The following is a 15836-nucleotide window of genomic DNA, read 5'->3' on the forward strand; positions in this document are numbered from 1 at the left end:
TGTAGGCCTCCGTTTCCCCACGTGCCAGTGCCAGAGAAAGGGGCTGCCTAGAGGGTGCCTAAGTCTTTCCAACCTCAGTATGCTGGGGTGCTTTTGCAGTTCTACAGTCTCCGTCCTTCCCTGAGAGCCACGTATGGCTCCTTCTCCAAAACGGAAATTCTTTTTATCTGTGGTCATGTTTCCCCTTACGCCTTCCTGAGTGATAGAATATTTGGGCCCCAAGAATTTGCATTTCTAACATGTGCCTGCCCAGGTGATACTGATGCTACTGGTCTGTGGGTCTCATTCCTCTAATGTGATTTTTGAATGAGGAGAGGGAATGGGTGCAGTTTGTTGGGGAGAAATCTCTCCCCCCCCCCCTCTCTCTCTCTCTCTCTCTCATACACACACACATACACACCACCACCACTACCACCACCACCATTTCTACCACCCAGTCATTTTAATAAACATCACTACCATTCTTACGTCCTCCACTGCTCCCTTCCCAATGCCTGAAGAGTAGAGGGAAATAAGGTGCAATTCAAACTCTGACCCCAGTCTGTGTTTAGAACCCCAGCCTCCACCACCTATCCTCACGTTCCATTTGCTGGCTCTCTGCACCCCCCACGCCCGCCCCTGTACCCACTCTCCATTCCCACCGTGCTTGCCCTCCTCACCCTCCTCACCCTCCTCTTCCTCTTTGCAGCCTGTCCTGCTGCCTCCGTGAAGAGTGCCTCAGGCGTGATGGATCTCTTTATTGGTTTCTTCCTGCTGGACACTCCAGTAGCCCCCTCTCTGTATCGCGTTTCTTGGCATTTTACAAGGCTGCTAGTTAAATGTGTAGCTTGCACATTTATGTTTGGTCTGCTCACTGGACTTTCGGCCCCTTGAGAGTAGGAACTTGGCTGTATACGTGCCACACCCCACCGTGTTTAACACACAGTGCACGGTCAGTTGATTAAGATGAAGTGAGAAAGAGGAGGAAGTCCGGTGGGTGTAGGCCAAGGAATCCTTTCTACAATACAGTGCTTGAAGGAACTGTGGGCTTTGGCTCTTGCATGTACTCATGTGTCTTTTTCAATCTTAACTTTTCAAAATTAAAACTTTTGAAAGTGTGAGTCTCAACCACTTTTTGAACTATAAAATGAAATGTATCCTGTATTTCCTAGCTGAGCTGTTTTATGCAGATCTTTTGGTTCATGCTCCTGTAATTATAACACAGCAGGATAAATTATAAATTATATATATCTCATGGTCCAAATTAGAGGGAGGGATATTATACCATCGAATTATTTTAGCTTTATAGTAGAATATGTAGTAGGGTAGGTTTCCCTTCATTATTTTTCTTTTTCGGTCTGGTTCTCAAGTCTCATAACTCCTGTGAGAATCTCTCTCCCATCCCCGTTCCTTCCATGACCAGCCCAGCCACCACTTTGCAGTGCCTTTGCTTCTCCCTGCTCACATTTTCCCTGAGAAAATCAGACGACTGCTTTGGTTAGCTCCTCCTGAGGCAGTCATTCCTTACCTCCTGTCCTGGGGTTTTCAACCCATTGAACATTTCAAAATTAATTGATAGCTGTTTTACAAATCCAAAGAACACAGTAAGATAATACCTTACAATGTGATACATAATACCAAATCAAGTTTTTGTACCATTTACTAAATGTTTACTGACTTCAAGGGGATAAAAACATGACTAATTTATCGATGGCTTTTTATATTATTATTATTTTTGGAACGTGCCAGCTGCTTCCCCAAAGAAAACAAGCCTGAGTTTGAAGGAGTTTGGGACTGAGTAATGTATATGTTCACTCTATTAGAAGGACTGCTTGAAAAAGTAAACTTATACACTAGTCATTTAATATGAATTCCAGTTAATTTGGCATACCTTGGGGCTGGTGAGGATTTTTGTGTGTGTGGTTTTATGTGTACATTGGTACCTTCTTTTTGAAACGTAGACATGAATGTGCAAGGTGGAAGTGTCTGCCGGCGTCTCGTGCTGACATTCTGATTCCATGAGGTCCTAGAACTAAGTGTCAGGAAAGGAATGTGGATTTTTCCAGCCGGCCTAGACCTGTTTTGTGGCAGCTGGGGGTCCTATGCATTAGAACACTCTGCCTCACAGTCACATGATCTTGGAACTTCGCTGACAATCATCCTTGAGTAGAATCCGAGGTAGGCTCACTTCCTACTCAACTCTTCAGCACCTCATACTTTTTCAGGAGTCATCTGGAGCATTCTTCTGTTCCCTTTCCTCTAAATGCCCTAATTCCCTTTATTAGCCCTAATGATGGTGAAGAAGTAAACAAATCTCATTATATGCTTTTAATTCATTGACAGCACACGTTAAAGTAAGCCCTAGGTCAAGACATAGCATGTGGCAGGATGTCACAGGTCTGGCTCATCTACCCCTGGGTCTTGCTTGGGTCACTGGGAAGCACAGCCATGGGAAGTGCTAAGACTAAACATCAGGTTGTGAAGTGCTTACCGGGACTGGATTGGTCTTCCCATAGTCAGAGGGAAGAATCCTCCTATGTAATGCTGACTCATCAGAGCCTAATTTTAGCTTCTTGCTAAGGAATAATTAAGGCATGACTTTAAGGGTAGGTGACACCCCTTGAATGCTTGAAAAACGGTCACACTCATTGAACACGGGGGAGCTCTTGTGGTCCGCGTCTTTGCGAGTAGCGCGCACCTGCAAGCAACCATGTCTAAGGGACCTGCAGTTGGCATTGATCTTGGCACCACCTACTCTTGTGTGGGTGTTTTCCAGCACGGAAAAGTGGAAATAATTGCAAATGATCAGGGAAACCGGACCACCCCAAGTTATGTCGCCTTTACTGATACCGAACGATTGATTGGCGATGCTGCAAAGAATCAGGTTGCAATGAATCCTACCAACACGGTTTTCGATGCCAAACGCTTAATTGGACGTAGATTTGATGATGCTGTTGTTCAGTCTGATATGAAGCATTGGCCTTTCATGGTGGTGAATGATGCTGGCAGGCCCAAGGTCCAAGTAGAATATAAGGGAGAGACAAAAAGTTTCTATCCAGAGGAGGTGTCATCTATGGTTTTGACAAAGATGAAGGAAATCGCAGAAGCCTACCTTGGAAAGACCGTAACCAATGCTGTAGTCACAGTACCTGCTTACTTCAATGATTCTCAGCGTCAGGCTACCAAAGATGCTGGAACTATTGCTGGTCTCAATGTACTTAGAATCATCAATGAGCCAACTGCCGCTGCTATTGCTTATGGCTTAGACAAAAAGGTTGGAGCTGAAAGAAACGTGCTGATCTTTGACCTGGGAGGTGGCACTTTCGATGTGTCAATTCTCACAATTGAAGATGGAATCTTTGAGGTCAAATCTACAGCTGGTGACACCCACTTAGGTGGAGAAGACTTTGACAACCGAATGGTCAACCATTTCATTGCAGAGTTCAAGCGCAAGCACAAGAAAGACATCAGTGAGAATAAGAGGGCTGTCCGTCGCCTTCGTACTGCTTGTGAACGTGCTAAGCGTACGCTCTCCTCCAGCACGCAGGCCAGTATTGAGATTGATTCACTCTATGAAGGAATCGACTTCTATACCTCCATCACCCGCGCCCGATTTGAAGAGTTGAATGCTGACCTCTTCCATGGCACTCTGGACCCTGTAGAGAAAGCCCTTCGGGATGCCAAGCTTGACAAGTCCCAGATACATGATATTGTCCTGGTGGGGGGTTCCACCCGTATCCCCAAGATTCAGAAACTCCTGCAGGATTTCTTCAATGGAAAAGAGCTGAATAAGAGCATCAACCCTGATGAGGCTGTTGCTTACGGTGCAGCGGTCCAAGCAGCCATCCTCTCCGGAGACAAATCTGAGAATGTTCAAGACTTGCTGCTGTTGGATGTCACTCCTCTTTCCCTTGGCATTGAGACAGCTGGTGGAGTCATGACTGTCCTCATCAAGCGCAATACTACCATTCCTACCAAGCAGACACAGACCTTCACCACCTACTCCGACAACCAGCCCGGTGTGCTCATCCAGGTTTATGAAGGTGAGCGTGCTATGACAAAGGATAACAACCTGCTTGGGAAGTTTGAACTCACAGGCATACCTCCTGCACCTCGTGGTGTTCCTCAGATTGAAGTCACTTTTGATATCGATGCCAATGGCATCCTTAATGTCTCTGCTGTGGACAAGAGTACAGGAAAAGAAAACAAGATCACCATCACTAACGACAAGGGTCGTCTGAGCAAGGAAGACATTGAGCGCATGGTCCAGGAAGCTGAGAAGTATAAAGCTGAGGATGAGAAGCAGCGAGACAAGGTATCTTCCAAGAACTCGCTTGAATCTTATGCATTCAACATGAAAGCAACGGTTGAAGATGAAAAACTGCAAGGCAAGATCAATGATGAGGACAAACAGAAGATTCTTGACAAGTGCAATGAAATCATCAACTGGCTTGATAAGAATCAGACCGCAGAAAAGGAAGAATTTGAACATCAGCAGAAAGAGCTGGAAAAAGTCTGCAACCCTATCATCACTAAGCTGTACCAGAGCGCAGGAGGCATGCCGGGCGGAATGCCTGGGGGCTTCCCTGGTGGTGGAGCCCCTCCATCTGGGGGTGCCTCCTCTGGGCCCACCATTGAAGAGGTGGATTAAGCCAATTTCTTGCATAGATTTAGCATTGTTCCACACAAAATATTGAAGGACCCAAATTTGTAGCAAATTCCATGGCAGTTTTAAAAGTTTAGCTGCTGTATAATAAAACTGAGCATTCTCAATACTTGAATATGGACTATGTGCACAGGGAAAGGAAATAACGCACTTTATAAGTACTGTATTTTAAAGTGGAAAATGCGATGTCTTAAATAAAACTATTTAAAATTGGCACCATAAAAAAAAAAAAAAAAAAAAAAGAAAAACGGTCACATTTGCTTATAACTTAAAACCTAAAAATGTTCAAAGAAGATAACTTAGAAATTAAAGACAACTTTTTATCTTCCTATTTGTCTTCGTTGGAGTTCTCTTTCTCTTTGACCTCCTCTGGCAAAGGCTGCTCTCACCTGATAGAGTCACCCCAACTCTCCTTCACGCAGCAGTGCCCCTGTCTGGGCCCGGGCCCTCCAGGGAAGCCTCTCTGTGCCCTCAGCCCCACATCCTCTGCCCACTGTCATCCACATGTGATTCCCAGTGTGGACATCTCCGACATGGCAAAGATCCTTGTTCTGCCAGAATTTGTCTAAACATGATTCAGAATCTCTATCAAATCCGTGTATCCCACTCCCATAGTTCACATATTACTCTGAAAAAACATTAGTGTGAAGAAAGATTATCACAAATACAGTAGAGACCATATGTCGTCCCCTCCCCACGCCCCCACCCCCCACTGCCTTTATAAACCATATTGTGATCTTCACAAAAGTAAATAAAGGACTCATGAAAAATAGAATTTATCTCAGTTTACATATTATGCATCAGTCTAGTCCATAACTATCTAGAACTTACCAGTTAGAGTTCTTCATTTTCCATAATTAAATATACAGTATTCCCTCACTTACCGCGGGTATTACGTTCTAGACACACACACACACCCCCGCCGCGAAGTAGGAACCTTACATTTCTTCTACACTCTTGAACCTACATAACTTTAACAACATACGTATACAATACCACAAAATCCCGCGATATAGCGAAAAATCCACGATAAATAAATTTTTTAAAAATCCCGCGATACAGTGAGGCCACAATAAGTGAACCACGATATAGAGAGGGACTACTGTATACTGAAGTATAAAATATGGCAGTGACTGCCCTGGCTGGTGTGGCTCAATGGAGTGAGTGTCGGCCTGCAAACCAAAAGGTAGCTGGTTCAATTCCCAGTCAGGGCCCATGCCTGGGTTGTGGGCCAGGTCCCTGGTTAGGGGCGTGTGAGAAGCAGCCAATAGATGTATCTCTCACACATCACTGTTTCTCTCCCTCTCTTTCTCCCTCCCTTCTCCTCTCTCTAAAAGTAAATAAATAAAATCTTTAAAAAGTGCAAGGTCTTGAAAAATAAAATAGAATATGTCAGTGACCATTTCTAGCAACCTTATCCATTCTGCAAGAGCTGGGTTGGCCTAGGTGAGTGAGAGTATGACAGTGGGGGGCAGCGGTAAGCCAGGAGAGCAGGCGACATGAGAAATGAGAAATGTATCCATTAGATTGGAAGTATTGTCCCCCAGAATCCCAGTACATCAGCTCATTTGCTTCTCAAAATGGCATAAGCTTAATTTGGCTCATTTTGTCCCAAATAAATGTGGGCAGTTATTCCACTAGCCCACCTGGTGTGCAGGACTCCATTTCCGCCCTTAACAAACAACAGCTTTTACCCCTTTGACAGTTTACTCCTTCATCCGTCCTCAGCAGGTATCTCTGAGCCCCTGGAAATGCTCTGAGCACTGGGAGACACATCTGGAGGGGAAAGTCCCTGCCCTCATGGGGCTTGTATTCTGTTCAAGCTTTTCTCTCACTCTAATGCTTTGAGGGGCTGAGGCCTCACTCTCAGGCAGCTGGGGCCTGTCTGGAATGATGAGCCCACTGCAGAAAGATGAGCGATTTCAATCATTTCTGGCTCCCACTCTGGGCCCGCTTTCAGCAAAAGAAGTTCTGCCTGTAAATTCTCTACTTTTGCCCTTCATCTTCCACCATGGAATCAAATGTTCTTCCCCCAGCCTCCTAAATTGCAATGGATTGGTCTCCAAAACAGGTGCTTTGACCCCATAATCCAGTTCAATCTTGAGAAGTTTACATGTTTGGCAACTTCAGCTGCCACCTGACTTTTAAATTACAAATATCTACCCCCAACCTAGTCTCAACTCCAGGCTCACACTTGTCATCCTGGCCCTGGCCTAGGCCCACTGCCCTGTCTCCACCCTGCCTTTCCAGGGCCGTCCCCAGCTGCCGGCCTCCGGGCCTGTGCGCCGGCACCCAATGCTTGCTCACGAGAGACTGTCCATAAGCATCACCAGTGTCTCCCTGGCCCCAGCCCCCTTTCTACAGGCGCTTCTCACACTTTCCCCACAGCAGGAGAGCCTCTCCTCCCTGCCTTCTCGTGCAGCCCCACTGGCCCCCAAGAAGAGAAGAATTGAAACTCCTTTCCGTGATCAGTGAGACAAGGGTCTAACCAGGGACTTGGGCTCCGGCTTCATACTCAAGTGGGCTTCAGATTCTGGCTGGTGATGTGATTGCAAGTTTGTGGAAAGCTCATCACAGGTGTGAGTCCAACCTTAAATCGTGTCTGTCTAGTTTTCTCAGACTTTTGCCTGCGGTCACAGAAGTTGTCAGTGTCACTTGTAGATACTCAGAGATGGCAAAACAGTGTCCTGAGTGAGATGTGGCTGGTCTCCTGGCCAGAGCTTTCAGGAGAGGTGTCTGCTATAACTCTCCTCTTGGGTGGAAGCTTGCTTCCCTGCTGCCCGGCCAGCGCAGCCCTCTGAGACACGCAGTCCCACGGGGCTGTCTTCTGAGCCACCCTCGTCTTCATTTTAGCTTTGGATTTCTTAATTTGTATTTTTTAATAAATGGCCCTTTGCAATTTCCCATATTTTGAATTTAGTTATTAATTTTGAAATTAATTCACATTAAAGAGAATTAGTCCTCATTGAGTGTTACTGTTACTCATAGGCCAGTGGTTCTCTTCTTTTTTGTCAGTTACGTAATAAAATTATGGATACATTTGTAACTCATTCCCTTACTCGAGAAGAGCCTGCCCTTCAGGCTTGTTGAGACCATCAATTAATTGAATTAACTTGTGGACACTTCTGGATTTGTCAGTTCATTATTTCTCCTGGAGTTTGCTGTCGAGCCCAGGTAAAATCTTTTCACCCCAGTAGTAGCCAGATCTACCTGGGAGAAGTCACGCTCCTCACTGTCCTTCCTCCTCCTAAATTATACCGAGTTAGAGGAACAGCAGTTCTTCCTCTCTCTCCTCCGCAGCTCAGGCACGGTGCCTCATATGTAGTTGGTGCTCAAACGGTCTGTTTAAGGACACGACCCTGCAGGACCCAGTGTTATACAGCGCTAGCATGTGAGGGAAGGAATGAAGGGTAGTGAAACTGGATAATCATCCCCAGATCAGCCCTGGTTTGAAAAAAAGTGTGTGCTAATGCTTACCGTGCCATCTCATGGCAGGATCTGGAAACCAGTTTACCTTTCACCTGCACAGACGCTCCCCACCGCAAACCCAGAGGGCTGCTAGCAGTAACCTCCCTCCTGTGTCCTGACCCGCGCCGTCTGCCTGTGGCAGTGCGCCGCCTTGTACCCAACCGTCCCCCATCACTCAGCTAGTCAGAGGCTTCATGTGGCCTCTTAAAGAATTCTTTTTTAATGTGCTATGTAGCTATTTGATTTTAAATTGCACTAAACTTACTGGAGCCATGCCAGGTGCTTGCTAGAATTTCAGATGTTATCTGTATCATCTTTGGGTGGAAGGGGGAAAACTCCATTGAACTTTTGTGGTAATAAAATTGTTGCAGTTGCGCCCTGCATCTGTTCACTGAACTTCCTGTGGGTTTTCACCAGGTCACGTGACTGACAGCAGAGACAGTCTTTAAAGCTTTGGTCTGCTTGTTATACCCGAGTCGCAACCACCAAATGAGACCTTTGCTTTGTCTCTGGGCCGGGCGTCCGGATGTCCCACTGTGGTGGGCTGATTCACTGGAGCTGATAAAAACATTCCGGCCAAACTGGAGAGTCTAGCATTACCTCTGTCTCCAAAAATCAAAACAACAGGATTGTTGTAAGGAGCTTTGGATTGAGACCAAGCTCCAGGCCTGAGAGATGGGTTTTCTCTCCTTGTTGAGCTGAGTCACAGGACAACTGTCTTGAAAAGAGAGGGAGCAAAAGCCCGAGGTGAGCAGCACCTTTGCCTCTGCCAGCTCATTTCAGATGAATTCTTGCCATAGCACTCAAATCAAAGCCCCCAGTCCCCAGAGCCCCGTCCTCCCCTGCCCCCAGCTTCAGGGGTCCTCAGGCACGTCCACCCAGTTGTCACCGCCTGGAGCCCCGAGGCAGCCTCAGCGTTGGAGAGAAGATGGGTAGAGAGGAGCTAGGTGGCCAGAGCTGGGAAAGCCTCAGAGCGCTGGGCGGCTCAGTCAGAAGTGAAGACACTCTCCAGTGAGCAGCTGGCCTTCCCGCAGCCATCACAGGGTGGCCTTGCTCCCCTCAGGCTTGAAAAGGGACATCAAGGGAAGAGGGGCTTTTTCAAGGTTGTTGATCTGACATTCAGACTGTGACACTTCTTGGACTGAATCCTGACAAAATGTGTCCCCAGTGTAATTAGTGCTAAATAAAACATTTTGTCTTTCTCTTCTTTAGCGCTCAGGCTTCTACAACTATTAGAGAAGCACTTTTTTTTTTTTTTTTAACATCTATTTAAGTCACACCATGCTGGCCCTCTCTCTGGATGTGGTAGATTTGGGAGTGGGTCAGGGGACATGCAGCCTGGGCTCTGCTAGCCAGTCATGCAGAGGCTGCGTTCACACTCAGATTGCTGCGTGGCATTTTCAAAACGCTTTTATGATGCATGCCTGTTAGTCACCCTTTTAAAATGTTCCCAACACCCTCTTAAAAACAACTCACCGCAGGAAAAAGGAAGCTCTTTACTTTGTGCTTTCAAATGTTAGCTTAGTGTAGCGAGTCCTAGAGAACGTGTTCTCCTGTTGTTCTTGCTTTTTATGCTTTATCCCCCTTTCTGAACCTTTTAAGTGCTGATGAAAAGTTCCAAGCAGATAGCCCAGGAAATAACGTCTGGCAGCTCACCTGTTCCTTCGAGGAGCAAGGAGCCAGTGCTATAGCTTCAGGCCTGTGTGTGTGCCACCTGCGACATTCAGGGTTGCGAGTAACAGAAGCGCGTGCCTACCGCCTTGTCTGTACTGGCTCTTTAGTTCACTGTGTTCAGTGGTGCACGCGCCCTTGGGAGACAATAACTCGGGCGCCCCGTCTGCACAGGCCAGGCCCACATCTAGACCTGCAGCCCACTCAGTCATGAGCTCAGGACACAGGAGCTCAGCCACAGCCTGCCGTGTGTCTTGGTTTTAAGCAGTTGGGAGTCTTGACCTTTAAACCATCTATTGTCAAACCACAGCACAGTCCAGAAACCTTCAGGTATTTACCCTGTCCCCTGAGATTGCCACCAGGTGAAGCCTGGCTAAGCAGAAACCAGCAAATACGTGACTTCAGAGTTGCAGCTGAGCCTAGGCCCGGCCCGTTAAATATTTTCTGTAGGTGCACCCGGCAGAGCCTGGGAGGCAGGGCAGAAAATGCAGACGCATAGACCTTCCTGGGTCATCTCATAACACCACACCCAGTCACAATCGGAGGGAGCTCAGAGGTTCTGCTGCATGGGCAACAGCAGACCCTCCATATCACCCTGCCCAGGCTCTGTAGCATCAGCTTCACTGGAGAGGACACTCCAGCGTCATCGCAAGGTGTCGATTCAACACGGGAGGAGACAGATACCGTGTCACTCCCGAGTCGGACTGCACAACCATTCTCGGCGGTGCAGATAGACTCTTAAGAAACTACACCATCGTCTCTCGAGACGGACGGCTGCCGATGCGATGCAGAGGTCCTTTTGATGCAAAATGAGGAAACTGAGGCTTGGAGCAGTGCTGGCGCTTGCCCCAAACTGTCCAGCTGGCCAGCAGCTGAGCCAGGACAGAGCCAAGGCCTCCGGCCCCCTGCCCGGGACCACCTGGACTCCAGAGCTAGAACAGGGACCTGGAGATCAGTTCTGTCATTTCTCAGGAAAGTCAGTGTCTGACTTAGGGGGTCAGGGCACACTGAGGAAATGTTTGAAACTTGTTGTCATTATTTGAAAGCCATGGAAACCTAGAGTCCATACTGGATACCGACCTTTAAAAGACACGCACAGCAGCTGCGCGTTGAGGCCACCATGAGAGGTGCGAGTTTCATTCAGTCTCTGGCTCACCCACTGACTAGCACTGCCCTCCTCTGCCTGGCACGTTATTTATCCTTTTCAGCCCTGGTTTTCTCACTCATACAGCAGAATTAAGAATGCCCGTGTCACAGGGCTGTCGTGCAAATCCAAGGTCGTCCTCTTCTCCAGGATGACGCAGCCCTGAAAACGGAGCCCACAGGAGGCGGCAGCCCTCGCCATCATCTGGTAGAGGGTCCTGCTGAGGCCACACAGCCCGCTTCCCAGTCTGCCGGTCTCCTCCTACCTTCCTCTGCTCTGGCCCCGCTCCTCTCAGCACGCCGGCTGCTGCTGTGGGCGTGCGTCCCTTCCTCCAGGCGTTTCCGTGTCCTCAGAGTGCCGTGGGGCTGGACCTTGTAGAGCCCCGGAGCGCTCAGGCCCAGGGACCAGCTGGGGGAAGTGGATCCCCTGCTCACCTCGCCACCACGTAGGACCCGCGGCTGCTCTCGCGTGGAACCCTAAGATATAAAATTGTCTTGTTTTCATTGCAGAAATTTCCAGAATTGAAATTCAAATATGTGGAAGAGGAGCAGCCCGAGGAGTTTTTCATCCCGTACGTCTGGTCTCTGGTCTATAACTCGGCCGTGGGCCTATACTGGAACCCCCAGGACATCCAGCTGTTCACGATGGACTCCGACTGAGGGCGGGCGCCGGCCCCCAGCTGCGCAGCCCTCCTTGCTGTGTTCTTTCTGGGGGACAGACCCCGGCGGAGCGCCTGGTGTGCCTTCTGTGAGAGGCTCACGCAGGCGTAGTTCCTCTGCAGTCATGGATACGGAGAATCAGGGCCAGTCAGCAATAGATCACGCATCTTAGATTGTAGGGGAGGGGGGCACACGACAATAATAAATATTAAAACCTGCCATCCCACATGCAGTTTTATTGCTTTCTAAACCAAAATCTAGAGCTTTCCCCGCAGCCTGATGCCTCAGGCATGTAGCGCTTCACCAGTACATAGCTGCGTTATTGGCACATTCAAGATTTTTGTTTTAGGCGTGTGTGTATACATGTGCGTGTTTCTTTAAACATCGAGAAATATCAACCTGAGAAGACAACAAGACAGGATTGATAAGGAAATGAAGTCGGGTGTGCGGTGTGGTAGCCCGACAGGGCCCAGGCTTCCACACACACTGCACACGGCCGTGAGCTGTCGGCCTTCAGCTCCTCCGCATCGCGCCCTCAAAGAAGGAGACGGCGCCTTCTCGTGAGGCCCAGATTGGCTTTTCTGTGGGTTTGGCCTCTGCGCTGTAGCTGAATTAAAGTGGAGTCTAGTACAAATTAAGTTAATCTACCCCGTATTAATCATTAGGAGAAGAAAAGCTTCATTTCGAAAGCAATCTTTTTTCTTCAACCAGGCGTGAGATGAAAAACATGTTTTTCTTCTTCATTTCTGACTTTGTTTAAATTCTTTGGGGCCTAGATGAGCCACGTTTGGTCCCCGAGCTGGAGGAAGGAGCTTCTCGGAGGGAAGCGGCCAACGTGTGCTCCGCAGAGTGGCCGAGCCGCGGGGCAGCACTGAGGGTGGGCGGGACGGCCTGGTGCACCCGCTGCACGTCCACGGTCACCCCTTCGCAGTCCAGATGAGGAGCCTTGCTTCACTCACGAGGACAGAAAGTGTGTTGTGCATAGAAGCACATCGTTCCATGCGAGACCGAGCACCCACTTCAGCCCGCTGTCTTCTCATCTCTGTCGGGAACCAGCTTCTCTCCCGTCCCTGTGTCCCTGGGCTGGAGGCCCCGGTCATGTTGGCCCATCAGTCTTCTGAGGGTCTGGGAGGAGCTGTCCTCAGACCCACCAAGCTCTGGAAAAGGGTAAAACCCCACCAGCACATCACGCACTTCGCTGTGGTTTGCACGGGGAAAGGCCAGGGCCACTCCGGCCGGGAGGTTTCATCAGCCTCATCTGACCAGCCTGAGACCAAAGCTCCTTATGTGGGGAAACAAGCCGCAGCTCTCGTTTGCTTCTGAAGCATTCTGATTTGCTTCCTTTAAACCAAAATGCAAACTTCTCAGAGGGACACGGAGCAACTGAGCCTCTGATGGGACCTCAGAACTGTCCTCAGAACCTAAGGGCTGGGCAGGGCTGTCATTTCTTGTGACGGGAGGGAACACAGACCAGCTGGCTTACCGAGGTGCCCCAGAGCCCCGTTCTCCAGCAGCCCCCTCTCCGCCCGTGCCCTCCCCCCTCTCCTAAGGAGCCACAGGCATAAGTGCTCACTGGCCTGAGAGCTCAGCTGGGGCTGTGGCCTCGGAGGCAGCATGTGGGTACACGCTCCCGAAGTCCCTGCCTCCGCCTCCACTCTACAAAACCACCAGGAGTTGCTTATTTTTGTGAAAAATTTATTACATGACAATAAATTTAAATGATATACTTGAATTATGCTTGCATTAATTTGCTTAGAATTTTTTTATTGTTTTCTACAAAGTAAAAATGTGTAGAATGAGGCTCTACAGGATCCTTATGTGTCAGGAGGGAAACTAACATCTGATTTTACCCCAGATACGAAGCTGTTACTGCAGGATGTCAACTTATCCACAATATTTATTTTTTAAAAAATGTGCCCCATTCAAGAGTTCAAGATATTGTGCAAAAAGAGCTTCAAATCTGTAACTGCTTCGCACAGTCGCCCACTGAGGCTGATGTCACGGGGCCCGTGAGCCATAGCCTGGCCACATGGGCACCACACTAGGACGGCCCCATTCAGCAGTGCAGACAGGAGTGGGGGTATGGAGCAGCTTAAGGATAAAGACAGAAAGGAAAAGAGAGAAGGTCCCTACAGGTGAGGCATAGGAAATACACAGCACACACAGTCCTCTGCTTTGGAAGGAAATCACAGGAGCTGGAAAAGCAGAAATTCAGGAGGAAAAAACATAGGACCAGCATCAGCCAGAACAGCAACTTCCTCAGGCTCGTTAGAGAATGTCCATGAGAAATATTGGGGGGGTTACTTTTAGGCCCTAATTTCTTATGTCATTCTTTAGGCAACAGTGCCCTTCAGGTTCTGGGGAACTAGGGCTTTGCCTTTGGCATGGAAGCTCTCTGCAAAACTGAGTCACTCTGTGTTCCTTCCTAGAACCATAAATTAGAGTTGAGGTACTTGCTGATCCTTTATAAGCTTCGGTCTGCAAGGTCGACTCTCTGGGTCATAATTTCCTCCGCGGCACCATGCCTGCAGTTTGCGTAGCTGCTACTGCCATTGGATATTAGGGACTGATCCTTGGGCTCTCTGACACCAAGTTCAGGGCTAACCCAGTGTTCTGCGTCACCTCCAGGAGTCCAGGAGGTCAGGGTTTCTGTTCTCTGATGAAGAGCCAAGCTTCCTTGGAATAGGAAAAGCTGAGAAATGGATTACAGCACATGGTTCACAGCAAGTAATTCATTTTTATTTTTTAAGAACCCAGAGCATAAGTTTTAATCTCATTAGGGTATATCCACTTGGGGTCCCCCATCCAAAACAAGGGAGATTCATCAGGCACCCCCCCCTTGGGCAGGTCATACAAGGCAACCCCTGCTCTCCTGACGCCCCAAGGCTCCCAACAGTGCCAGCTGCTCTGCCTCTGGAGTTCCAAAGGGCCCTCAGAGGAAAAGCAGTCCCATGTGACTGACCAAGTGACACTGCACCGTCCTGTTGGCTTCGGGATCACTTCAAACAAAAGGTTGAAATATTTTTGCCAGATTCCCATGTTGTGCTTAGCTGGAGGGTTGGTTGGGTTACCTAGTTCTCCATTACTATCCGTAGACTATCCTTCATAAATTCTGTGACCCAGCTTCTAAATCACCTCAATCCCTGAATGTGGATCAAGGTCAAACCAGATGACTAGCGTCCCCAGGTGCCTAGCACACACGTACATTCTCTCTGGAGGAAGCACACTGTTAGGGACTGAATGTTTGTGTACCCCACCCCAGCTCATTGAACCCTGGCCCACAGTGTGATGGCATTAGGAGGTGGGGCCTTCGGAAGTGATTGGGTTTAGGTGAGGTCACGAGGGTGGAGCCCTCATATGGGATTAGTGCCCTTGTAAGAAGACATGGAAGGGATTTCTCTTTCTCTCCACCATGAGAAGGTACAGCAAGGAAGCCACCATCTATAAGCCAGGAGGAGGGCTCTCACCAGGAACTAAGCCATCCAGCCTCCAGAGCTGTGAGAAGTGTCTGTTGTGGAAACCAGCTGGTCTAAGGTACTTTGTTATAGTGCCCAAGCTAAGATGGGAGTATTCCACAAGGCCTCAAGTGGTTTCTACAACGTTACAATCACAAATACCCAGGTGTATGAGATAACATGAATTAAAGCCATCAGAGAAAAAAGAAAACACTGTCTGCAGGTAGTCAGAGAGTTTGAAACAACTACACTTCCTGTGTTCAAAGAAAAAAGTGGCCAAGAATATCAAAAATTGGAAACTATAAAAAGGGACAAAATAGACATTCTAGAACTGAAACATACTATAACAAGAATTAAGATAATTCAGTGGTTGAATTCAAGAAACAGAGTGCTCACAACTGAGAAGAGAATGAGTAAGATGAAAAATCAGGGAAAAAAAAGAACAGTCAAAAAGATAGTGCGTAGAGAGGGTAGGAGACGCGAAGGGTACAGTGAGAATGTCTGGCCAAAAATGTGATTGGAATCCCAAAAGAGTAAAAGAATGGGCGTTTACATAAATGCTGGCTGAAAACTTATCCAAAACACAAACGATATCAAGCCATACATTCAAGAAGCCCCAACAAACCTCAGGTGCAACAAAAGAGACAATCTACACCTGGACACATTATAGCCAAACTGTTGAAAACCAAAGAAAAAGAGAAAAAAAAAATTTGCAGGTGGGGAGGAGGTGTAAGGGCACTAAATGGCAATGTGAAAAATACAATAAAAAAGTAAATATTTTTTTTAAATCACAC

At 48.0% G+C, this 15836-nt stretch overlaps 1 protein-coding gene across 4 annotated transcripts in view; it reads left to right on the forward strand.

The window, feature by feature from the left end:
- Positions 1-11601, forward strand: part of DYM (dymeclin) — a 268960-nt gene extending 257359 nt beyond the window's left edge. For all 4 annotated transcript variants that reach the window (XM_090285536.1, XM_090285535.1, XM_090285537.1 and 1 more), the window contains one exon: positions 11438-11601. In XM_090285536.1, the coding sequence (XP_090141662.1) occupies positions 11438-11587 (150 nt within the window). In that variant the 3' untranslated portion in view covers positions 11588-11601. The remainder of the gene's footprint in view (positions 1-11437) is intronic.
- The last annotated feature ends 4235 nt before the right edge of the window (positions 11602-15836 follow it).

The sequence above is a fragment of the Furipterus horrens genome, unplaced genomic scaffold (genome assembly GCF_987537825.1).
Source record: "Furipterus horrens unplaced genomic scaffold, mFurHor1.1.pri manual_scaffold_8, whole genome shotgun sequence".
Classification (NCBI taxonomy): Eukaryota; Metazoa; Chordata; class Mammalia; order Chiroptera; family Furipteridae; genus Furipterus; species Furipterus horrens.